We start from the raw sequence: 24,878 nt of genomic DNA on the forward strand, positions 1-24,878 counted from the left end.
CAGGTCCCTCAACGTCTTGGGGTGACTGCTCCTGTAGGGTCCTCCAGCCAGGGCCACCAGGTTCTAAGACACACACCTAGTCTATATCCACATACTTGTGTTCCCAGCATGCTCCTCTGTGCAAACTGGCCAAGCTCCCGGGGGGGGGGGGGGGAGTGTTGGGGCATGATCCATCATTAGAGTAAGAAACATGAAACACACAACTTCTTACTGTCAGGTAAGTGGCGGTGACTTAGGACAAAGCAGCCTGCGAGCCAAAGAAACATCAATCAGACGCTGGCAGAAATCCCTGTCAATCAGTGGCATCTCCTGACTAATGCCTGTCAAACAGCAGGACCCCCTGGCCAATCCCAGAGTTCAGCTAGCTCCCTGACCAACTCCAACGGGAAAAGGGATTCTAAAAAACACTTTTACAGTCCCAAGCCCTTCCCTTCCTGCCTAAGCCCCATAAAATTCCAGTCCAGTCAAGCTCCCACATGGTTTCTCCTCAGACCCTTCTCCTGTCCACTCTGATTGAGTTCCGCCTGGGAGTGATATCTCAAATAAAGCCTCGTTTGTCGGCCTTTTTAAAATCTGCCTCTTTTGGTCACTGCCCGCCTTGCCTGATCTCACACTTACCAAATCATAAACCTCCAAGTACAACAAAACTCCTCTAGACTGAATGATCCAACCAGATTGTGGGAGGTCCATAACTTCTCCAACACTCAAACCTTTCCCTTAGTGTCCCTGAATATTCCTACTACAGTGGTGCCAGGGCATGATTACTCTGCCATGGAAATGAAATTGTGTGTCCTTTTCTTTTGGTCAGTCTTGAATCCCTGGAATAATGGAAGCAAAAGTCTCTAAGGAGCAGTGGCCATCAAATACTGCCACGCTGCTGAGCATGTCCATGACCACAAGAGAGAACCAGACATAGCGGCAACATAAACCTGGAGGGTGCAGTTCCACCAGTGTGAAGTCTAAGAAAACTCAGAAGGGAGAGATCAGAATGCTGGCTCTCCTGAGGCACATGAACTCAGGAGGGGCAGGGAGCTTTGGGGACCATTCTAGGTCTTGACCAGCATGCCCGTAGGTAGAGGCGCATTCCTGGGCAAACATTCATTGAGTTGCACAGTCCAGATGTGTAAGCTTTACTTTAAGCCATGGCGGAGTGCCCAAAGCCCTCCTGTCCTGAAGTCGGGGCCATGAGCTGTGGACGAAGGCACTATCCTCGGCCTCCATCCCCAGGATAAAACGGAAAACAGCTCTAAAGGAAGGGCCTACTGGCCGGAGCTCCTGCACGTCTCCCGACACAGGCCTTCCTCCCCTGTCCGCGGCGCCTGGGTGCTTTCTTAATGTTGAAAACATTGCTTATCAATGTGTTTGTGAAACACAAGAGGCCGTTTAATATGGACGTCATTTCCTGAGATGAATCTTCATTTTTATTTTAAAAAGAGGGTGAGAAAGGCTGGAGAAACGCGAAAGGTTGAACGGGAAATGGTGGGACCAAGGTGCCACGAGAGGAAGGCCCCGTGGCTCCGGGCCCTCCTGCGGGGGGCTTTGGGCCTGCGAGTTGGTTTTGGATACTGGGCCTTTCTCCGAATCCGGGCTCCCGTGGCGGTTAATCCGTGAAAACCGGGACACAGGCAAGGAGTCCCCCAGGGCAGGGGAGGCCGCGGGGACCGCCAGCAGGTGTATCCGAGAGGTGACCGCGGGGGGGGTGACCACCAGGAGAGTGCAAGGGCCACGCGCGGCAACCACCGGGCCCCACACGCCTCTAGGGACGCGCCCAGCCAGGACACCTCTCTGTGCCGATCCGCCAGAGCCCAGGCGTCCGTGGCCCAGGCTCCGCGGGGAATTCAAGGAGGAAGCCACCCTTCAGACCTGTCGCCGATTGGCTGAGGCTGGAGAAGGCCGACGGTGATGGGTTCGCGCCTTTCGGCGCAGCCAGCAGCGGGGCGACGCGATTGGTGCAGACGTACTGCCCGCCCCGCCCCGCGCCCGTCACTACCCGGCGTGCCTTGCGCCCGCCTCCTCCGCTCGGCCGGCCCAAGATGGCGGTGCAGGAGTCGGCGGCCCAGCTGTCCATGACCCTGAAGGTGCAGGAGTACCCGACCCTCAAGGTGCGCGCTGCTGCGCCGTCCGGCTTGCCGCCGCGCCTCCCGCCGGGGTCTCGGGGGGTGCGGGGCCCGGGGGGCGCGGAGGGCCCGGGGGCGGGGGGCGGCGGGGCCGGGCTGGGCCGGGCTCTAGGATGAGCGAGGGCCGGGGGCCTGGCGCCTGGCGCCGGGCGTGGCCGGTGGGGCTGGGGGTGGCCCGGGGGCGGCCCGGGGGCGGCCCAGGGCCTAGGCTCCGGCGGGTCGGGCCCGCGTCGCTGGGCAGTCTGCGGCGGCAACCGGAAGCCCGGTGGGGCGTGGCGGCCGCCTCCGCGCTAGTGGGGCGGGGGCCGAGCCCAGCTGCCCTGGGTCTCCTCTCGGGCCTCGGCCGCCGGGGGCGTGACCTTGGGTGGGCGCGGCGCCGTGTCGCGCTCCGTGGAGCTCCTCGGACCCGGGCTTTGAGACGCTTGACGGACTGCGCCCGGAGGGATTCCCTTCAGGGACCAAGGTCGGACGTTCCTGCGAGAGCCGGCCGCGCTCTGGACCCTGCGTTCCTCTCCTGGGGGATGGTGGCTTCTCTCCGACTAGAGCAGCTGGTGACACCGTCCAGCTCACTGGTGATAGGTGGTGTGGCCCAGTGGCCCCGAGTCGGTTTAGCCGGGCATGGAGAGCATAGGCGCGGAGCTGGCCGGTGCCGTCGAATCCTGCGCCATGTGCTTAGGGGAGCCCTGGTGCTTCACACGTAAGCCCGGTAGCACCCGTGTCCCTGGCAGTCTGGAAGGCACCTGTTGGCGTTGTCGCTGCTGACGTCTGGCCGCCCTCTGTAGTTGTCCTCAGAGGAAAGCAGAGCTCATTAGCAGGTGAGCAGCCATGTTGCACAGCAGCTTTGTATTTCAGTGTTTGTTTGACCAAGGAAGTGAGGGCAACGTTGCTGGCCCCACCAATTCTTTGCCAGGACCCAGGTGGTGGGCATTTATACTCTTTTTTGGTGCCACCGATGGATTTCTATAGGTAAGAGATGAAGACCTCTCGGCTCAGTGATCTGTACTGTGGTGCCATCAGAGGGGTCCTTTAACCACTGACCTTTAGCCCCAGGCAGCTTCTGCCACCCTGTTGGCAGACCAGAACTGCCTTGCTTTTGGTTTGGCTGGTGAATGTGGGAACCACCAGGCAGGAAAGTTTGCAGAAACCCTTCCATTACTCATTGAATGCACTAGGAAGGGAAATGGATGGTTAGGAAAGGGTTCTTCAAGTCCTCTTTTCTGATGATTGCCTGAGTACTTTGCATTCCAAAGCTTTGTGTAGCTCTCTGAAAATGATCATGAGGGTAGTCTAGCAGACACAGAAAGATGGTGATATCATTGCAGGCAAGCTTGCAATATTTAAAGAAAACCTTATTTTATTTTTTAATAACGATACTAAAGCAGAATTTTTGCACATAAAGATGCTACTTCCCCTAGGAAATAGCAGTCTTGCTCTTCCAGGTCCTTTAGAGGCCATCCACACACTACTTCCTGTATTCTGTTGACTGCATGTCCCTGTTAATTTTTTTTCCCTTAGGAAGTTTTCAGGAATAATTCTTAGTGAATGATGAGAAGGGTTTAATTGGGAACTAGGGATCATTGATTTAGGAGTTTTTTTTTTTTAATTTTTTATACTTGTAGATGGACAGCATGCCTTTATTTATATTTTTATGCTGAGGATTGAACCCAGTGCCCCACACATGCTAGCCCAGGAGTGTTAGTTAATAAAGAATTCACAGAAGGCTGAGGGCTCCAGAGCTGCACTGTTGGCAGTTGTGGAAGGTCCACACGCAGGCACAGCCTAGAGTCAGAAGGCAGTGAGGGCTGGGTGCCAGCAGGCATGGAAATGAGTGTGCCTTTTCAGTCAAGGGTGCATTCTCTTGCAGGGTCATGGGAACTGGTGGGTACTGGACTGAATTTTCTGGGGAGAGTTTCTTGCTGAGTAAGTCTTTAGACATGCAGGTTTGGGAGCCTCAGGCGGATTCAAGTTGTGGACTCAAGATGTCTACCTCCTCAGCCTCAGGGCTGGTGGTGGGCTCCTGGGTACCTGGGTACTGTTTTTCTTCAGGTGTTGTTGCCAGCATGTCCTAGCCCTGGGCAGGTTCTGTGCTGCGCCTCCATGTCCACCACAGTGGGTGGACCAAGGCAGGCCTTCCCATAGCCCTGTGCAGCCCTGCCTGGCAGGGTGTTTAGTAGCAGCCTTAGTCTCTGCCTACTGGATGCCAGGAGGATCCCCTCAGTGCCTCCAGACATTGCCAGGTATCCCCTGGACAGAGTCACACCTGTGAGCACCTGTGCATCTTGCTTTAGGAACTTGTTCTGTGTTCTTAGGGTACGGGGTATGGGTTGTGAGATACACCCTGTGTTCTAGCTGTGACTAGGACCTTCTGCCCCCAGAGGCTGTCTGCTGTCAGGTTGTAAGTGATGGTCCTCCGGAGTAAGGAGGAACGGATGTACAGTTCATCTTGAACTAGACGCTCTGGCTTGAAAGGTTTTTGCTGGTTATAAAAGTAATTTTTTCCTTCAAATGTTTATGCTGTATATAAAAGTAATTTTTTTCTTCAAACTTTTATGCTGTATAGAGATCATTCCATTGATATTTCTTTTTTTCCCTTCAGGTAGTTGAAGTAAACTAGCATTATCTCTGCCTTCTCTGTTACCACCCAGATCAGGTAGGAGTCTGCAGGGCCCAGGGGCAGGGGCCTGGCACTTGTTGCTGGGAGACCTGGCTCTGGAATCTCACTCTGCCTCAAGTCTTGCATGGGCTCAGCTCTGTCCTTTCCTGGAGCCCAGTGAGGGGGTTCCCAGCTCAACTTGCTTGGTGGTGTCATCCTCTCCTCAGAGACATTAGGCTGAGAATCAGAGGTGTTGTTCCCAAACTATTCTCTGTGGTTTGATTTTTTTTACAAGAATATTTAAATTTCCTGCCTTTCCTTTGAGGAGAATCATGTTGATCAAGTACTGCCCTGCAGTGTCATAGCCTGGGTTGTATTTGACAGAGTGCCTCAGATTATAACTTCTGGTACAGTTTTTCAAACGTGTTCTTGGCTAGATTTGGGAGGGTCATGGGTTCTTAAGTGGGAGAAACACTGGTGACTACAGTGTTTGGCTTAGGAGCTGGACCCCGTGTTGGGTTTGGTTCCAGCTCTGTTGCCCTAGACCTTGCTTGGTGTGTGAAGTAGACCTGCTTCTTCCCAGGAGGGTTGTGTTATGCACAACACCCTTCTCTTACCCTTTACTGGGTGTGCGGTGTGTTAACCCCTTCCTTTTCCAGGCCTGGGCCCTGCCAGTCCTACAGAGAACCACCCACTCTTGCCTGAAGCAGCTTCATTCTGCCCTTCTGCCTCCTAAACCCACCGTGTGGGGGCACAGCTGAGGCCCCTTCCTCCTGGGAGCTGGGCCACCCTTTGTTTCCTCCCACCATCATTCTCTGTTGGACATGGGATGGAGCAGACACTGTTCTGTTGGTGCTTCTGTGTTTTCTTCTTCTGGGCTGGTGGACATTGTCCTCTTCTTATCTGTGCCTTTCTGGGGGGATAGGTCCTGCAAGGAGGAGGCAGGCTTGGATTCCCGCTAGCTGCTAGGTTGTATTTATTTATTTATTTTTTTAAGTACTATTATTTTAAGCAGAATTCAAGTTAGGAAAAGAAAGACTTTCTAATACCTAGTTTTTAGAATGAACAGACCACTTTAGGACTAAAACAAAGCTCATAGCAGCCAAGGGGCTCGAAAGCTGGGTGTAACGGCCCAGCCAGTGGCCTCAAAGCTGGGTGCGGCTCAGCTGCAGGCATTGATGCCCTTGTAAGGGCTCTTTGTTAACCTTTCTGGTTGGGCACTGTGAGGAGCTTGGAGTGTCGGGAGGAGACAGGCAGGGTCCCCCTCCCTTGCACTCTACCCTGCAGCATACAGAGGGCATTGAGCAGGTGAGCACAGATCACAGACGTTAGGTGCTGTGAAGACACTGCGGAGTCAGGGTGACTGATGGGCAAGGCTGTGCTGAAGTTTTGGCAGCCTTGCCCCAAAACGTACACAGTTGTTCAGGGTGATGTGATTCACTCCTGGGCTGTCGTGCAGAGGTCAGTGAATAGGAAGCAAGCCCCAGGAGGCGAAGTGGCACTGGAAGGGAGAAGAGTCACACAGTTGCATGCAGTGGGTAAAGGTGCCTATCTGCAGATCTGCAGCATGGGATGCCTAGGTGACTTAAGTGCTGTGAAGCTTAGTCTCTGCCCGCAAAGGCTGCTGACTGCTGGGGTGCAAGGTGTTGCAGGGCCAATAGTTTGAGAATCTGAAAAAAAACAAAAAACAAAAAGTTGTCCACTGTTTTGGTAACTAGGAACTATTCATTCATATGAATAAAGCGAAACACTCAGCAGCACTGAGGGCCTGGCTTTAGCTTCCTGACAGAAGCTCTGGTGCCACCCAGTACCTGCCTCCACCTCTGGTCCAGTTTCCTTTCTGTGCTTCCCTCTACCCTTGCCTTGTCTCTTTTAAACCTCCTTTCCCTTTGCACTCACCCAAGCCCCCTCCTGACAGCTGATGACCTCCTTCAGCTGCTGTGGGTCCTCCTGCCTGCTGCCCTTGTTTCCCAGGGTCAGTGTGCAAGTAGCCAGCTGCTTCTCCCTGTCTGCCCGCCCCTCATCTGTCTGTGCTCTCTAGTTCAGGTCTTGCCCCGCACTGATGTTGAGGATGCAGGGCGTGGGGGTTCCTCTGGGTGACCACCCCCAGCTAAACCCTGGCCCTCCCTCCACAAGACTGCATGTCCTTTAACCTTTTCTCTGACTTTTCACTCTTTCACGTCCCCAGATAACTCTGAGCGGTCCCACCTCCCGTAGCTAGCCCCAGAAGGGCATCTGTCTCTGTATGTCTGTAAAGTGGACGAGAGATGCCACGAGCAAGACAGAATGCCAGATCCAGGCCTGGGAACCCCAGACCTGGCTCTTACTGTTCCAGTCTTTCTGCCCCAACTGAGAACAGTGTGGTCCTGCCACTTGTTCTGTGGCTGGTAGGATCCCTTTGTTTTAAGGCAAGGACTCCACCACTGAACTTCACTCCCAGCCCCTGCCCTTTTTGTTTTGTTTTTTAATATTTTCATTGTAGATGGGCATAATACCTTTATTTTTTTTTATTTTTTTATTTTTTAGTTATCGGCGGACACAACATCTTTGTTTGTATGTGGTGCTGAGGATCGAACCCGGGCCGCACGCATGCCAGGCGAGCGCGCTACCACTTGAGCCACATCCCCAGCCCAATACCTTTATTTTTATTTATTTTTATGTGGTGCTAAGGAACCCTGTGCCTCACGCATGCTAAGCAAGTGCTCCACCACTGAGCCAGCCCCAGGCCCTGGGGGGGTGTTTTTGATTACTCTGCTTCTCTTTTTCGGTCTTTAGATCACCTTGATGTCTGGTCCACAGTGGCTGGTGGGCTGCAGCCTTCACATCTAGCAAGGAATTGTGAAGTAAAAGCTGTGCTGCCCACTTGGACCCACTACCTGCATGAAGCCTTCCCAGAAGTCCTGTTGAGCGTTTATATTTAAGCCCATTGGCCAGAGGATAGAGTGATCATTTCCAGCTTTAAAGAAACCTAGAAAAAAAAATCTATAGCACGTTTGTGGGCTTGTTGCTACTCTAAACAAAATTGGGATTTTGTGGTTCTATTTGATCTCTGTCCCTGTTTTGGTGTCTTTATAGCATTAATTATAATCTGACAGAATTGCCTACCCATTTTTTTTTTTTTTTTGGTCAGACCTCTCCTTTAAAATAAATGTCAGCAAGGGCAGGGGCTTTGTGCCTAGCATGGAGTCACAGTAAACAGCCATTTGCCAAATTAATTGTCCACCGTCTGGTTGGAAGATTCCTTAATACTTGCTTTTGTTGACTTGCTGCATTCCAGAGTACTATTTATGGCATGCAGGGTCATCTGGGTGTGGTCAACCCTTTGTGCTTTCTTTTCCACCCTCCTCTAGCTCCTGTGTCTTTTCCATGCAGCCTCAGCCCCTGCCTGCTGTTACCAACAGAATTCCAGCCCAGGGTCAGTACTCCATTCGGCATCTGTGCTGGCCCCAGCGCTGTGCCCATTGCTGAGGAAGCCCCGAATGCTCAGTGCCCGCCTCCATCCAAGGACCATTCTGTGGACCCCCCTTTTTCCTTCAGCCTGTAATACTTGACCTGCATCTGTGTGCTCTGTGCATGGCTTGGTTCGCCTGTGTATGCTGTCTCACTCCCATGGCTGGGGATGAGTGTGTGTGCCCTGCTCCAGGGCCAGACTTTGTTCACCACACCCACACATTGCAGTCTTCCAGTTAACCAAGACCCATATTCACCCTCTACTTGGGCCCTGCTTTTGGTCTGTGGTGTTGCCTCTCCTTTGCTTTTGACCCCTTGTCCACGACAGTTATGTGGCTGAGGTCACCAGTGACCCCAGGGTGCTACCCAAGCCCACAGTGGTGTTTGGGGTCTTGACCTTTAAAGTGTCATAGCCACTGACCACTCCTTCTCCTTGAAGGATATTCCTGTTTGGCTCCCAGGTGCCACTCTTGCCTGGATTCTGCAGGCTCACAATTACCCTTCAGCCTTGCTGAGTATTGGTGTGCCTTGGACTCAGTCCTTGGCATTGGTCCTTGCTGTCTTGTTGATCTCATGAGTTTTATTAACTGGAAGGGCCCTCTGTGTACAATGCTCACACTGCCCTGGTGCTCCTGCAGCCTAGAAGACCTAGCTCTTCATTTGGATCTCTAGAGTGCTTGGCAGAGTTAAAGCCAAACTTCATCTTAACTGCCTCCTCATAGACCGGCCCCATCTTTCTTCCTCTGTAAAGGGCAGCCCCTCAGCCAGAACCTTAGAGCTGGCCTTGACTCCCTTGTTCTCACAGCTGCACCCCACCACCTGCACACCTTCTTTGCTTGACTGGAGAACGTCTGCAGGTCCAGCTGCCTCCTGCTTTCTCTCTTGCTGCCATGTACCTGGACGCCTTCATCTCTGGGGAGGGGTTGAAGTGGTCTCCTGGCTAGTCTCCTGCTCTGCCCTTACCCACTAATCCCTTCCTCACCTTGTCATCAGATCACAGGCCATGTGGTTCTTCTGCCCTGGAGGCTTCCACCTGGCTTGGGTAAAGGTCAGGGTCATTGGAGTGGCCACTTCATTCCCTTCATGATGGCCCTTCCTCCACTGCTATTGGACACTTAGCCACAGTGGCCTTTGTGCTGCTGCTGGACTTGCTGGCCTGCTCTTCCCTCAGATGACCCTAGTGCTTTTTCTTCCGGGCTTCATGCCCCTGTTCAGTGAGCATCTCTGGTCATTGCTGATACTGGCAGCCCCACTCCGTCTCTCCCTGTCTCCTCCTCAGCCAGCGTTGCCTTCCAGTTTGCTGTTTTGCCTCTGTATTTCTGGGCACTGGGAATAGAAGCTGTGCTGGAGGACAGAGATAATTTTCAGTCAACAAATGAAGTGTTAAATGTTGTTTGGGCAGTTCTGCCAAAGCAGTAAGAATTGACTCAGAAGTCAGCACAACTGTTAGGAAAGGTCAGCAGGGTAACCGGGCACACGAGAGACACCCACAGCTTAGTCACGGCCAGGGCCCCATCATTGGCAGTTAGAGCATATGGTGGGGGAGATAACCTATTCACAGTACCTTCCAGTGGGAACAGATGTCCAGGGTAGAGGTTGGCCAGCAGCAATGTCACTGAGGGAGCCTTTAGAAAAGGCTGTACTGACAGGCTGGCATTAGTGGCAAGTACTGAGTTCTGTGTGGAAATGGTGAGGATGCTTGGTACTTGTGCTTGACTTGGTATTTCTTTCTTGTAATAAGGAGGACAAGAAGAGTGGGGCTCTGCTGACCCAGAACCAGGGATGGGACTGCTGAAAGGATGATCTCAGCATGACCTCCGCAGTGCTTCAGGCTGTATCAAATGTCTCACTTACAGAGCAAGAATAAGCCTTGCTTGTGGGAGGTGCCTGAGCTGTCGCTGGTGGGGCTTGTGGCTTGTTTTGTGTGGGCCACTGAACTGTGTGGGTACCTGTCCTACTGCTTGCCTGTATGCTGTGGCCATGCTGCATTGTGTGCATGCCCTGTGTGTGTTGCTGCCCATGCACTGCCCTTCCTACAGTGGACCAGTGGTGTAAAAGTGTTCTGCAAGTGACCAATGGGTCGAGGGTGGTATCATGACATGAGCCCACGGGAGCAGCGTGGTGGTGTGATAGTGCCCCTCCTACCTTGCTTCCTCAGCTACATCTCACCACAGCCTTTGGGAGGTTGACCAGAAGCATGTCATTTTTCAAGAAGCCCATTTAGAGCAGAGTTTGAGCCGTTTCTGTCCCTGATGATCCTCCCTCAAGGTGTCTGCTGTGCTTGGGGCCATCAGTTCGTGATAGAGCCACTGTGATTTGCAGTACTCTCTGTACCTCTCCAGACAGAGAGGGACATGTACTGCCATCCAGGGCAGAAGGTGTGATTAGCTTCTTTAGTTGTTGGAGATAAAAAGCCCTGTGCACTTGGGAGATGCTCCTGTATTAGTAGAAGGCAGCCAAATACTTTATGATGGCAAACTGAGATGCCTGTTTTTGTAAGCAACTGCTGTCAGAAGACCTACAGCAAATATTGAAGAAGATTTGAGGAAGTGTCCTAAAGCAGATGATGAAGCGTGGGAAGGTTGCCACAGGGTGGGATGCAAATACAGATGTTTCCTGAGTCTCAGCTCAGGGTGTTTGCCAGACTGGGTACAAGTATGAAAACAGGAAGGATTACTCTTGTGAATGCCTGACAAGGAAAGATATCCTAAAGGAAATGCAATTTAACATCAGCTCGGCAGGTTGACCTTAGAGGTGGTCATGCCACAGATTACCAAGGAAGAACTGGGTAGATCTGATTTTAAAAAAAGAAAGAAATTTAAATATTTGGCATAGCCAGGCAAGATAGGTCCAGAATTTAAAAGCAAATAACAGATTTTCCAAAAAATCTACCAAATACCAAACTGTAGAGAGCTGATTCTGGTTTATAAGAAAGATTCAAGACCTCCCCTTTCCGTGTGGTGCTAGACAAGGAATACAAACAAAAAATGTACAGGAGGAAAAGTGTTTTAAGTTGAACTACATAAAATCACTACATTCATAGTTTTTTAAATGGTGACTGAATACTTGTAACAAAGATATTCTTAAAGCTTCCTACAGAGAAAAGCCCAGGGCTAGATGGCTTTACTGGTAAATCCTGTTAAACGCATGAAGAAGAATGATACTTCCTGACTCATCTGTGAGGCCAGTATCACCAGAGAGCCTCAGACCAGCAGTCTTCATTTTGCTGCAGGTGTGTGAGCTTTTGTCCAGACTCAGTTCTCTTGCATCCATCTCCATGTCTACTCTTGCCAGGGCACAGTTTTGATTGTTGTAGCTTTATAAGAAGTTTGGAAATCAGGAAATGTGCGCCCTACAACTTTGCACATTTTCAGGATCGTTTTTCCTTATGAATAATTATGGATGCTCAAGTTCTCAGTAAGATATTGGCAAATGAACCCCAGCAATGTATGAAAGGAAGTGCAAATGACTGTGGGTCACTTGAAGCATTCAGTGACTCCTCCATGTGAATACCAAAGAAGGACAAAAAGCACAGATGCAGAAAAAGCCCTTAGGGGCTGGGGATATAGCTCAGTTGGTAGAGTGCTCTCTACCCTGGGTTCAATTCCCAGCACCAGAAAAAAAAAAAGAAAAGAAAAAGCCCTTGACAAAGTTCAACCTTTTTCATCATCAAACTAGGACTAGAAGGGAACTTCCTCAACCTGATAAATGACCTCTTTAAAAGCCACACTAATGTCGGACCTATTGCTGGAAGCCTTTCTCTGAAGTCAGCAACAAGACAGCAATGCCAGTTCTCCCCATTTAAATCTGACACTTCTGGAGGTCCTAACCAGGGTAGGTAGGCAAGAAAAATAAATAAAAGGCATTCAGAGTGGAACGAAGGTTTATTTGCGGATGCCATGGTCTTGTCCTGTCTAACTAACTGTTTACGGAACACAGAGGAAACACTTGCAAATCATTTATCTGGTAAGGGTCTAGTATCTACGATATTAGAAGAACTCGTATAGTTCAGTTACGAAAGGCAGATAATGTGACTTAAAAATGAAGGCTAAGTAGATGTTCTCCAGAGAAGATGTACAGATGGCCAGTAACCACAGGAGAAGATACTGAGCATCATTAGTCCTTCAGAAAATGCCAGATGAAGCTACAGAGAGGTTCCAGTTTATCCTCACTAGAATGGCTGCAGTGAAAAGGATGGCTAGTGACCAGTACTGAGCACGGAGGAATCCAGGTACTCTGTTCTGCTGGTGGGAACATGCAGTGGTGCGGCCACTTTGGCACGGGGCCTGGCTGTTTGACAGGAAGTCATATACAGAGTTACTGTCCATTGCCTGGGTATACCCCCAAGAGGAGGGAGAACATCCTCACAAAACCTTGTAAGAGAGCACTGATGTCCTCAAAATAGCTTAAGGAGCAGCAGCCAGATTGTCAGCTTAGGCTTGCAGGGAGCTCTGATCAGCCATGGAAGAGTTACAGAGCTGCCTCGTTGATGAGCGTCAGCCATGTTCTGTGAAGTGGAGGGAGCCAGACATACATGTCTCTGGAAACTCCCGAACACAGATCCACAGATGGGTCAGGTGAATGGCTGCTTGCCCAGCCATTCACTGGTCTAGGAAGGACTTCAGTGGCATGGGAGTTGTCTGTTGTTGAGAAGAATATCTTCTCAAAGGAGTTGGCCAAGAAGTTATACAACCTTGCTATCACACTGAAAGCTGTTGACCCTTTAAAAGGGTGAATTGTGTAGTTGTGAATTGTGTCCATGAGAACAGTGTCACATTGATGTTTTGCGTGGCTCAGCCCTTCTGAGGAGTGCACAGGCATGGTTCTGGTGGGCACCTGTGGCATGTGGCCCTGCACACAGAGTGGTCTTCAGGGAGATCCGTGGAACAGCAGGGTCAAGGATGAGGCATAGTTGTCACCTCCAGTAGGAGGATCTGAGGCCTGGGTTCCATGATTCCCACCAGGGCAGAAGCGTGAGCTTCCCTGTGGCAGCAGAGCTTGTGAACTGTTGCTGGTCCAAATGGCTGTGTGCTGAGTTAAATATACCCTGGTCTTTAAAGGAAAAAATAATGCAAAGTGTCTAACAGTTATTAATTGTGTGTTCAAGTGAAAATATTTGGAAATTAGATAATTTCTTGTGGTGGTGGTGGCGGGGATTAACACAGGTTCTCACACATGCTAGGCAAGTGATCTACCACTGAGTTACGTCCCCAGCTCAAATGAAAATCTTTGGGATGTATTGAGTTAAGTAAAAATATATTAAAACAGATTTCATATTTAGTTTTGTTTTTGTTTTTTGCAGTCCTGGAGATGGAACCCAGGGCCTCTTGCACATGCTAGGGAGGCCCCATACTTAGCCCTCGTGATTTCTTTTATTTCTTTTTTGAGACATGGTTTCCCCGGGTAGGCCTTGAACTTGCTATCCTGCTGCCTTAGCCTTCTGTCAGCTGGGATTACAGGTGTGCACAACTGTGCCTGGCTTATTTTACTTATTATTGTGGCTACTAGAAATTAGAAATTGTGTGTGCGACTCACATTGTAGCTTTACCAGGTGGTGCTGACTGTGCTCTGTTTACCTTGCACCTACCCCCATGCTAGGGCTTGAACCAGGACCTGGAGCGTGCCAGGCAGGCACCCTCCACCGCCCCCTTGGTGTTTGTGTTCTGAAGTTTCTCTTCCTGCTTGGTCTGTATTCATGATGAGAGTTAAGCTGTGGTAATCCTCACCATCTTACTTTGTTTTCTTATTTTCTATACACTTATCTCTTTTTATTTCTTCCCTTTGTTGGGTTGATAGGTTTTCTTTGTTCTGTTTAATCTCCTTTTGTGGTTCAGCCCATTCATAGCCAGGCCCCCCTTCATGACAAATCAAGAAAGTCTCCACGCATGGCCACATGCATCCTGGCCAGGGAGTGCCTTCGTGGAGAGCCTCTACTTTGGGCAGTTCTGCCCACGTGGAGGAGTCCACGCGTGCACCTTGTACCATTGTCTGCATGCTGCGCTTGGTGCTGTGTGCCCAGCAGTCCTTCACCCTTTCCCTTGCTGGTCCGGTTTCTTTGTAGCGGGCATCCCTGCTGATGAACATCCAGACCACACAGGTCTCTATGTGGCTGTGTTTGTTTCTCTAGGAGTGGGACTGCTGCATCATCTGGTAGGTGGTCTGCCTACCAGAAACTGCTGGTACCAGGCCAGGTGTTCCTCAGTGTCACTAGCCTATTCAAAATGTTCTTCTGATAACCAGGGTTCTCCAGAGAAATAGGACTAACAGGATATATGTGTGTTTGTGTGTATAAGATGACGTAAAACCAGGAATTGGCTTATGTGATTGTGGAGGCTGGGAAACCCCAAGATCTGCAGTCAGCAGGCTGGAGACCAGTAGAGGCTGGGGTAGTTGTTTTCTAGTGAAAAGCCTGAGAAGCAGGAGAGCGGGCAGTGAAGTTCTAGTCCAGCAGCAGGCAGGCTTGAGACCCAAGAACCAGTGTTTCCCTCCAAGTCCAAAGCTAGAAAAAGCCGAGGTCCCACCTGGGCGCCCATCGACCCCCCTGCTGTGGTGTCCTTCACGCTGTCCTGATGGTGGTGGTGCTGTTGGCCATCCTGTGAGCTGCCAGCCCTTCGTCTTTTGTGGACATTTCTGTTGTGCTCTTCAGCTGTCAGGAGAACGGGTTGTCGTGCTGGTGTTGAGCTGTGGGAGTCCCGCAGCCTCCGAAGGGTGTCTCCCCTGCATCCTTTTAGGCTGGGCCTTGTTTTCATCTCCTTAGACTGTTTTCAGAGTTGTTTTTCTTTTTTTTTTTTTTTTAATATTTTTTTTTAGTCATAGGTTGATGCTGAGAGCCACAGCCCAGTCGGAATGACGCTTGGCATTTTTGCCAGAAGAGAGTGGTTGAGAGGTGACTCCAGTGAGCCATTGAGATGATGATGGTTATGTGAAGCTGTGTATTCAATTGTATATTAGACCCTTCCCCCGTTGGATGGGGAAGTTCTGGAGGACGGATAGATATCTGGTTGGAGGTGTTCCTGGAAGGGTGCTGAGGGTGGTGTTAGCGGGAGTTCGGGCAATAAAGGAGTTCCTGTTTTGAACCTACAAGTGCCTCGTGGCGGCGGCTCGGTTATTTTGTGCCCAGCCAGACTGCGGCAGGTGGACACAATGCTTTTATTTTTATTTATTTATTTTTATGTAGTGCTGAGGATTGAACCCAGTGCCTCACCTGCACTAGGCGAGCGCTCTACCACTGAGCCACAACCCCAGCCCGATTGATTTTCTTTCCCAATGTTTTTTGTTAACTTCTAGGAACCTTTGCCCATCTCAAGGTCTTAATATCCTTGTCTGTTCTCTAGGAAGTTTTACAGTGTCAGCATGTATGCTTGGGTCCCTGATTCATTTCAGGTTAAGTTTGCAGATGACATGAGGTGCTGGTTGAATTCACCATTCCCATGTGGATTTCCAATCCTGGCAGTCAAAGTTCTCCCCGCTCGGCCCCTTGGTGAGACATACATGGATGTGTGTGGGTCCACTTTTGGGTTCTCCATTCTCCCTTGATCTCTACGTCCACTCCGAGACCAGTGCCGTACTTGCTGGATCATGTCGTTTTATAGTCTCAAAATCAAGTACCGGGGCTGGGGATGTGGCTCAAGCGGTAGCGCGCTCGCCTGGCATGCGTGCGGCCTGGGTTCGATCCTCAGCACCACATACAAACAAAGATGTTGTGTCCACCGAGAACTAAATAAATAAATAAATAAATATTGGGAAAAAAAATCAAGTACCATTGAAGTCATTAGGACTTTTTCTTATTGTGGTAAAAGCACACAAGGTAGAACTTAACCATCTTGGCCCTTTCCAGGGTATAGTAGTGTGACTCTGTGTCCCTCCTGTGCAGCAGGTCTCTGGAACTTGTCATCTTGTGAAACTGAAATAGTTGCTGAAGGTGACTCCCTCCCCCCCACCCCGAGCCCTTGGCACCCACTGTTTTGCTGTGGGGCTTAAGAGTGATTGCTTTAGATAGCTCACGTAGGTTGAATCCTGCACTGGGGTGACGTTCTCAAGGTTCATCATATTGGGCCACAGAGAGGCTGGGGGACAGTCTGTTGCGTGCATGTGCCCAAGTGCTCTTCATCGCTGGCCTGCTCCTGGGTGCTGGGCTGCTTCTAGTCTAGGCTGCTGGAATGCCACTGCTGCTCATGTGGCATCATGCCTCTCTTGGACATCCTGCTCTGGGTTCATCTGAGTGTGCCCCGGAAGTGGGCGTGGGCATCACAGCTCAGCTCTGCAGTGCATGCTGTTGCAGTCGCGCACCTTGCATGTTCCCCACAGCTCTGCCAGGAGTTACAGTTTCTCCACGTGCTCGCTGACACATTCTTGGTGTTTTTCTGAACCATCTGAACAGGCAGGTGAGGACGCCTTGTTATGGTTTTGATGTGCAGGTCCCTGGTGACTGTCGTGTGCAGCATCTCTCCATGTGCTTGTTTGTTATCTTCAGAGAAGGTCTCCTCATGGTTTCCACTGGATGGCCTTTCATTTCCGAGTTCTAGGTATTGTACGGTGCGGTGACCTGCAAGTGCTGGCTCCTGGCCTTCAGGCTGCCTCTTGCTCTGTAGGTTGCTTCCTGCTCTACAGAAGGTATAAGTTTGGTGTGACCTCATTTGCCCATTTTGTTGTTAGGAGTGTGTTTTTAATGTTCTGTCTCATTTACCCTGGTTCTTCCTTAGGGTCGATTGAATTTGTGGCCATTTTACCCATCTTCACTTAGTTGAACTATATCTTGCTTTGGTCTCTTTTGTCTCACATTCTTTTCTTGTATCTTTTGTTGCCCTTCTCCTAGACTTGCCATTTTGCTTGAGAGCTGACTCTGAGCTTTTTTCCTCCCAGAAAGAACTTGTGCTTGCTATCCTTCTAGTCCTTGTGTATCTGAGAGTGTCTTCCTTTGCCCTCGTTCTTGAATTAAAATTGGGCTTAGGTTATTCTTGAGCATCCGAGCTCTATTGTTCACTATCAGATGCCCTTTGGGCAGGAGCCTGTGAAGGAGCTGTTGGCACTAACAGCCAGGACACCCTAGGACAGCTTGGGGAGAGTTGGCACAACGTGGAAGGTGTCCATCCCTCTTTCCTGGGATTAAGTTGAGGAGGGAAGGCTATGCTCAGGACTGCCCTGGTTCCATGGAGGGGTGGATGTAGGGAGGACACTCGCATGGGAAGCTTGTTCCCTGGCTTGGTAGGTGCACACGTGATGTGATGCGAGTTCTGAGAGCCTCAGTGTGAGTGGGCAGGGGTTCAGCATTCGTCCTGCATCCCCGATCTCAGTTGGATACCTCTCAGTTGGATACCATAGGCTCCAGGCACCCAGCCAGGGGCGTGAGGGGAGAGGCATGGCCTTTTTGCCAGGTTGGGGCCAGCGAGAAAGGTGGAAGTGGGCAGCTCAGGTGGGGGCCTTACTGAAGAGCCTGAGAGATATGGTTGGGCATGGCCCTGAGAGCGAAGGGCAGGGAGGTTGAGTCATTCCCTGGGAGGAGTGGCTGCAGGAAGTCCAAGCTGGGTCATTTTGAGGTCAGGGTCAGGATTAGAGGCTGGGCTGCCCAGAGTGATTAGGGCTTAGTTTGGGGCCCAAGACAGCAAGAAGTCAACTGTGAGCATTTAGGACCTGTCATGGCAGTTGGCAGGTCATGAATGTCTGTGCTGGGTGTCTGCCTGAGTGGCACAGTGGGCCACTGGCCATGCGGGCTATGTACTGTTCTCTGAAGGTGTACCAGATCCTGAATTGGTTTCTTTCATTAAAAAAAAACTGAAAATACAAACAAAACAAAACAAAACAAAACAAAAAAAAAACAGGTAACTTGGACTGTGACCTTGCAGTATCACTTGCTGGGACTTGATACTGGTGAGTGTCAGGGCATTGCCTGTCTCCTTTTTGGATAAAAGTTAAAAATGAACATGCCACACTTGCAGAACTTGCTTTGCCGTTGGCTCTGTGGATTGAGCTTCTCTCTCAAAATGTGGGGCTGCTCAGATGTGTTAGTGTCAGATGTGTTAGTGTCAGATGTGTTAGTGTCAGATGTGTTAGTGTCAGCTGTGCTCCGATCCAGGGGGTCGGGGAGGGTGCAAGTCGAGCCAGTCCTGTGGAAACCCACTGCTGGGTTTTGTTCCTCTCCCAGTGGGTGTGTCAGGGTGACTCTCCGGCCTCACAGTTGAGACCTGCATACGTCACCTGGCGCGTGCTTGGATCAAGCAGTGGGTGCAATTTTTAGTTACTTTTTTGGTTTATTTTTATTGAAATATATTTTAATGACTGAATCTGATTATAAAAACCTTGGGGGTTTTGTTTATTGCGTATGTTGGGATTGACTTCAGTTCATTTTTTAGTCATTCATTGCTACTGTGCTTGGTGAAGGCGTGAGTCCAGGTAAATGGGGAGCAGCCCGCGGTCTTCCCCATAGATGTCTTGCAAGGATGGTTTGGGTGCTGGGGGAGGTGGGAGGGAACGTGCTGGGGGAGCCCTTTAGTGCTCCATGTCCCTGCCTGGTCTGAACCTTGTCTGCCAGTGGGGAGCACCAAGGCCAGTGGAGTTTGCTGGGTCTTGCTTGGAGCTCTCCTCTTCAGAGCAGTGAGTGGGCTTCTTTCCTGTACTTGGACGAATTCCCAGAGCCTGTCAGGACGTTTGAGCCCGAGTTCTGTCCCACCAACCCCAAGTGCAGCTTTTTCCTCTCATGGGCTCTTATCTTTTCCAGAGGGATCCTGCCGTTTTGCCTTGACCTTATTTCAGACTTTTTATTTTGTAGCAGTGTAGGCTTACACAGAGGAATTGCGGAGAAAACATGGAGAGACCATTGCAGAGTGTGTCTCCTGATGACCACGTCCTGTGTTGCCCTGGTGCCTTGTGCGTCTGACAGGAGCCTCTGTCCGTGGCCCAGGTGTGGCTTGATGCTTTGCCCAATCTGTGTATGGTATAGGCATGGTGGAGGGGCAGCAGGCAGCTGGGGCTGTCCAGAGGGTGACTGTGGGGAACTGCAGGTGCTGTAGAATCTGTGTTAAGGGTGACTCTGTCTCGTAATCTAATTGCAGAGAGTTCCTTGTGTTGCCATACTAGGTGGTGGTATGGTTGAGTACTAAGATATGTGCTCTGCCCCCCAGGATTCTGCCTCCTGGCAGGACATACCCACATAGAATGGCACATTGGAGAGTTCTACTAGAGAAAAGGGGCCAGGTGCTGGGTTGGTGGGGGCAGAGAGTGCCCAGGGGGCCTTGCTTTTATGCTTTGTTGCTTTCATTCATTGTCAGATACTTGCTAAGAGCCTGCTGTATGCCAGGTACCAGGCTAAATTGCTGTCTGGTGGGACTTCATCATTCACTGGATATAGACTGGAAAGAAAAGCACCCCCCCACCTTTTTTTGGTAAAGAGGTACTGAATCCTCAGGAGAGGCATCCTTGAAGGCAGGTAGTATGGGGTCCTGAGGGTCTTGCAGAATACCCTGTACAGCTACACTTTCCCTGGGCTGGCCACGCATGAAGAGCAGGGCCTGCAGGGATGGTGCTCTCATGTCCTGCTGCTGCCCTGCTGTGCTGAGAGAGCCCTGCAGCCCTCACCCTTTGACCAGGCTGGCCTCTATCCTTTTCGGTATAGTGAGCATGCTGCAGTTTGGTAGCTTCTCCCCCCCTCTTTCCCAGCTTTTGAGACTAATGTGACCAGCAAGCATGAATTCCAGTGTGGTCCAGGAAGTGATTTCAGCTAACATCACTGGGCCTCCCTGAATGGCTGACAGGGCTCATCTGTTGGTGCTTGTGCCAATAAGACATTAGGCATGACCTCTCGAGAATGTATACCCCCAGCATACTGTTGCTCACAGTGGTCCCTGATGGCCCCAGGGGATGTCTGGGTAGAGGGCATCTGGTAGCGGGAGGCTGAGTAGGGAGTGGTAGTCAGGGCACCAGCACCACAGTAATGGCCTTACCCCCATCCTATGTCCCCACTTTGAGGAAGAAAAGCAGGTCTGGGCAAGTCAGAGGTCTGTCTTCTCCCTGTCTCTGCCATCATCCTGCTGTCCCTGATCGAGGAAGCCAGCCTCTAAGCCAGGGTCATGTCTCCCTCCCTGCACCCCCGCCTTCCTCAGTGGCTTCATTGCAGGGCTTGGTGCCTGCCCGGCACGAGGGCTGGCAGAGCCCCTGACAGTCTTTCCTTCCTCGTGGAATGTGCTTGTGATGGCAGAGTTGGACAGACGGTACACTGAGGTCAGATGGGGCCCTAGCGACAGCATCTACCCTGGGACCCCATTTGGGGCGGAGAAAGGGCATGGTGGCTGGCACCTGATGTTGCTCATGGTGGCAGAGCTGGGAGATGGGAGGGACGACAGGCAGTAGAGTCTTTGTGACTTAAGATTGTTTCCTAAATTTTCTATAAGTAATAGGGTTTTTTATAGCCCGGATGGTGTAAACGTTCCCTTATGGAAATTATTAAATGTGCGTTCGTAATCTCACACGTGTGGACAGCTTCGTGAGCTGTGTGGACCACTCTTTCTGTACCTCCTTGCCTGTGCCGATGGGCCTCCACAGTGGCCGTTCTGCCCGCCAAGCCCTCTCACTGACTGAGAGGAGAGCTCTATCGCTGTTCTCTTTTTGGGTAGTTTCCTTAGCTGTTTGTTTTTCTATGTGAACTTTGGGACTGTTTTGTTAATATATACTAAAAAACTCTTTGGGTATGGTGGCCCATGCCTGTTATACCAGCAACTCGGAGGCTGAGGAAGATGGCAAGTTCGAGGCCAGCCTCAGCAACTTAGCAAGATCTTATCTCAAAATACAAAATATAGAGGGCTGGGATGTAGCTCAGTGGTAAACACTCCTGGGTTCCATCACTGGTACTGCCAGAAAAGGGTTTTTGTGGAACACTGGGCTGCATATTATAGATTCTGGGCAGTGCCTCTTTGTGTTAGACCCCATCCAGGCCCTTTGATGTCCTCCCTCAGAGGGCTTCCACTTTGCCGGGCCTGGTCAAGTTCTGTGTCTCTGAGCTTGCTGGAAAGGAGGCCTGCGTGCTGGGGTATCCCACACCTAGCTAAGATTGGGGCCAGGGATTCTCACTGTCTTTTTTTGTCCAGGTGCCCTATGAAACACTGAATAAACGCTTCCGGGCTGCTCAGAAAAACATCGACCGGGAGACAAGTCACGTCACCATGGTGGTGGCTGAGCTGGAGAAGACCTTAAGTAGCTGCCCAGCGGTGGACTCTGTGGTCAGCCTCCTGGATGGAGTGGTGGAGAAGCTCAGTGTGCTCAAGAGGAAGGTCAGTGTTATTGCCCTCCCAGTGTGACCTCAGATGTGCTGCCCCCTGTGGGGGCTGGGTGTGCTGGCCAGCATCCTGTGGGCAGAGGGGTGAGCTGTGGGAGGAGTGCAGGACACCTGGGCTGAGCAGAGGACTGGGTTGTCTTGGTTGTGGGAGTGTCTCAAGCCCAGGGGTGGGAAGCCAGGCTCGTGGCAGATTGATTGGTTACTTGTAGACTGACCTCAGAACTGCATGTGGGATTTCTTACTGCTGGGACTAGTAGGCCAGGATGTTTGGACTATCCTGCCCACTGAAAAAAAAAACACAGAAAGTGAGGTAAGAGTTTCTAGGACATCTTCCTAAAAATGTCAGAGGGTTCCTTAGGCATAGCAACATCACCAGTTCAAATTGGAGGTGAGGGGGTCAGAGGTGAAGAGACAGGGAACTGCTGCAGCCCTAGCCAGTGGCCCTGGGCTAGGAACACAGGCCTGCTGGAGCTGAGCTGGGCCCAAGGCTCTGTACATCCAGATGAGGCTGCTGCAGGAGTGGACTCATGATAACAGGACATGGCAGCCCAGGTTCAGAACCGGGGGCTGCGGGCGTGGAGCCTTCAATGCAGCATGAGTGGTCCCAGCCACAGAGCCTTCAGGCTCAGGCCTAGGAAAGCAGGCTCTCTTGGGAGAAGGCTGTCGTTCTGACAGCAGGTCGTCCTTAGAATTAATTTTCCAAGTACAGTGTACAACACAAAGGCAGCCAGGAGCAGAGGAGCATCATCGATCAGGGACCAGCAGAAACAACAGCAGTGATCTGCACAGGCTTCAGGTGTGGGGCTATCAGATAGAGGGGAAGGGAGCCCGAATCTGCAGGGATCTGAAAGCATGAGGAGTCATTTGGAGTCTGAAAGAATGGAGTAGATGTCAAGAAAGTAAAAATAGAATAACCAGCTGAGGATGAAGCTCGGTGATCAGCTTTTGCATAGTATGCACAAGGCCCTGGGTTCCATCCCAATAAAGAAAGACGGGTGGGGCGTGTGTGTGTGTGTGTGTGTGTGTGTGTGTGTGTGTGTGTGTACACGTACGATGTATGATGAATGTATATATACACATGTGAATGATGACCAAAATGAAAACTGCAGTGTGTTGACAGTCCCATAGCTGTGAGACAGCTAAAAGAGACTGCTTGGAGATGGTGTAGTGCAGATAGGGAAGAGGAGAGGCATGGAATAGAGGGCAGGTTCCTGGCGGTGGCCAGAGCCAGGGCAGGGAGCGTGGTGAGGGCCAAGAGCTGGGGCGCTGAAGCACCCATCCAGAGTCCTCAACTGCATGCAAAGGAGTAGGCCTGACAGGTAACCCCGTGGTGAAACCAGAGCTTGAGAAGAATCCCAGCTGATGCCAGGGAAGGACTGCACCCAGGGCGCAGCAGGCTGGCAGTCTGCTCTCTGCAGCATCAGGGAGCCAGAAAGCCCTGTGCCTGCTGAAGGGAGTAACTGGGAGGCCTGGAACCGCGCCATCCAGCGCCCAGCTCCTGGTTGTACTGGGTGCTGGACGGCACACGTGGCGGGGGCAGCCCTGTTGGACAGTGCAGGTCAAAAGCATTTCCATCCGATATTAATTTTGAACAAAGCTGACTTTAAGAAATAGTATAAAAGTTTTGAAAAGTAACTTGATAATGACAGTTTAATCAGGAAGGCATAATAAATCTCAAAAGGTACAGATCTGCAGCATAGTTTCAGAACATACATATATTCAAAAACAACACAGCTGGAAGAAGTGGTAGACTGTGACCCGTCTCTGTCAGCGAGTCCTAGAGGAAGCACAGACTTGCCTCAGGGACAGAGGTTCTGGTTCCTTTGTTTCTGCCTAGGATCCAATAATGTCCCCAGCTTGGCTTCTGCTTTCCCGCTTGTCTTTTTGGAGCCCTGGGGCATGGTGCCTGCATCCCCATGGGCAGGCCCCATCGCCTCCCGCCCTGAGCGTGTCTCTGTGTGTGCTCAGGCGGTGGAGTCCATCCAGGCTGAGGATGAGAGCGCCAAGCTGTGCAAGCGCAGGATCGAGCATCTCAAGGAGCACAGCAGTGACCAGCCTGCTGCGGCCAGCATGTGGAAGAGGAAGCGCATGGACCGCATGATGGTGGAGCACCTCCTACGCTGCGGCTATTATAGCACGGCCGTGAAGCTGGCACGCCAGAGCGGCATCGAGGTGGGCTGGGCTGCGTGCTGCATCTGCTCACGGGAACACATCTGGCTGGGGAAGCCAGGGTTTGAGAACAGTGACCCTGTGCTTCTTGTTGTCCTGGGTAGTTGACCACATTCAAATGGGGAAACATGGAAAGGGACTTGGCCCACCTGGTACTTCACTTCCCCACCTTCCCGTCAAGGCCCGTTCCTGTTGCCACATTGTGAGCGCTTTGGGCTTACCTTGAGTGGAGCATGTTTCCCAGGAGTGTGGCTTCACTGGTTCCCATGTTGAGGTGCAGGACAAGTCGCTCCTGCCTGTGGAGCACTTTCACACCAAGGGCTTTTGGTAGAAGGATGCATCATGGTGCTGGAGGCCTCCCTGACACTGGGCAGAGGCAGAACCCTGCTACCTCTGCTACCCTCAACTGGTCTTCACAGGTCCATAGGTGCAGGGGGCCCCCCCTGCTGTCAAGCATCCATCCATGTTGTGGGGTCTATGGCTCTCAGACATGACATAGCATGTGCTCTACCTGCACTAAATTCCAGCATCCAGAAGCTGTGGAGGCAGGACCCCTGTGCAGGACAGAGCACAGTGAGCCTTCGTGGGCCTAGACCCAGGCCTGGCCTCCCCAGTCCTCTGCCAACCCAGTGACCTCTCCTGGCACCAGCCACACTCTGCCCTCATCTCAGGCCTCTGGGGGCCTTCCTTTCTCTGCCCTTCCATCAGACCTACTGATCCTTTCCTGTGGTACCACTTGGCTCCCACCTGTACCTGTGTGATACCCACCAGAGCATGACAGCCATAGCCTTGGCAGCACCACCCATGGCATGAGACTGGCCACTCCCAGCCCAAGAATGGCCTCGGTGCCGTGCCCATCCTGTGCATCTATCTGCTCAGCAGTGCTCTCTTTACCCTGTCTTCATTGGACTGCCCTCTGAGAACAGTGCACTGGATCCTGCTTCTCATGCTCTGCTGCCCACTGCTCCAGCTCTCCCCACTCTTCCTGAACTCTGAGATTGCTGTGGCCCTGTTCAGGCCTCTTGGATGGCAGCTCCCTAGAACACCCTCCCTGGCTACTTAGGGAGAATGGTGCCATGCTTTGTGCCCTCTCCTAGCTTCTTTGTTGAACTTTCCTGCCTGTATTTGTGTATCTGTCTCGTGGCAGAAGGGAGGGCAATGTGTGGGCACATGCTGTTAAGTGAGTGGAATGCACGAGGGAGCCCCTGTCCAGTTCTGTGTGGGCTTGGCTTTGCTGTTCTTGGCTGCCCTGTAGGGTGTGGCATTGCCATTGATGCACAGATTG

General features: G+C 51.4%; 1 protein-coding gene across 6 annotated transcripts in view; it reads left to right on the forward strand.

Annotated features, from left to right (window-relative positions):
* Window positions 1–1,673: 1,673 nt before the first annotated feature.
* MAEA (macrophage erythroblast attacher, E3 ubiquitin ligase) overlaps window positions 1,674–24,878 on the forward strand; it is a 37,105-nt gene continuing 13,900 nt past the window's right edge. For 2 of the 6 annotated variants that reach the window (XM_081304189.1, XM_081304190.1), the window contains exons 1-3: window positions 1,974–2,102; window positions 21,237–21,419; window positions 23,393–23,596. In XM_081304189.1, the coding sequence (XP_081160315.1) occupies window positions 2,034–2,102; window positions 21,237–21,419; window positions 23,393–23,596 (456 nt within the window). In that variant the 5' untranslated portion in view covers window positions 1,974–2,033. Of the gene's footprint in view, window positions 2,103–2,200; window positions 2,933–18,925; window positions 19,058–21,236; window positions 21,420–23,392; window positions 23,597–24,878 lie in introns of those variants that run through there. The other 4 variants (XM_081304191.1, XM_081304192.1, XM_081304193.1 and 1 more) reach the window with 4 other exon arrangements.

This window comes from Spermophilus citellus (assembly GCF_964194105.1).
Source record: "Spermophilus citellus genome assembly, chromosome: 8".
In the NCBI taxonomy this organism is placed as follows: Eukaryota; Metazoa; Chordata; class Mammalia; order Rodentia; family Sciuridae; genus Spermophilus; species Spermophilus citellus.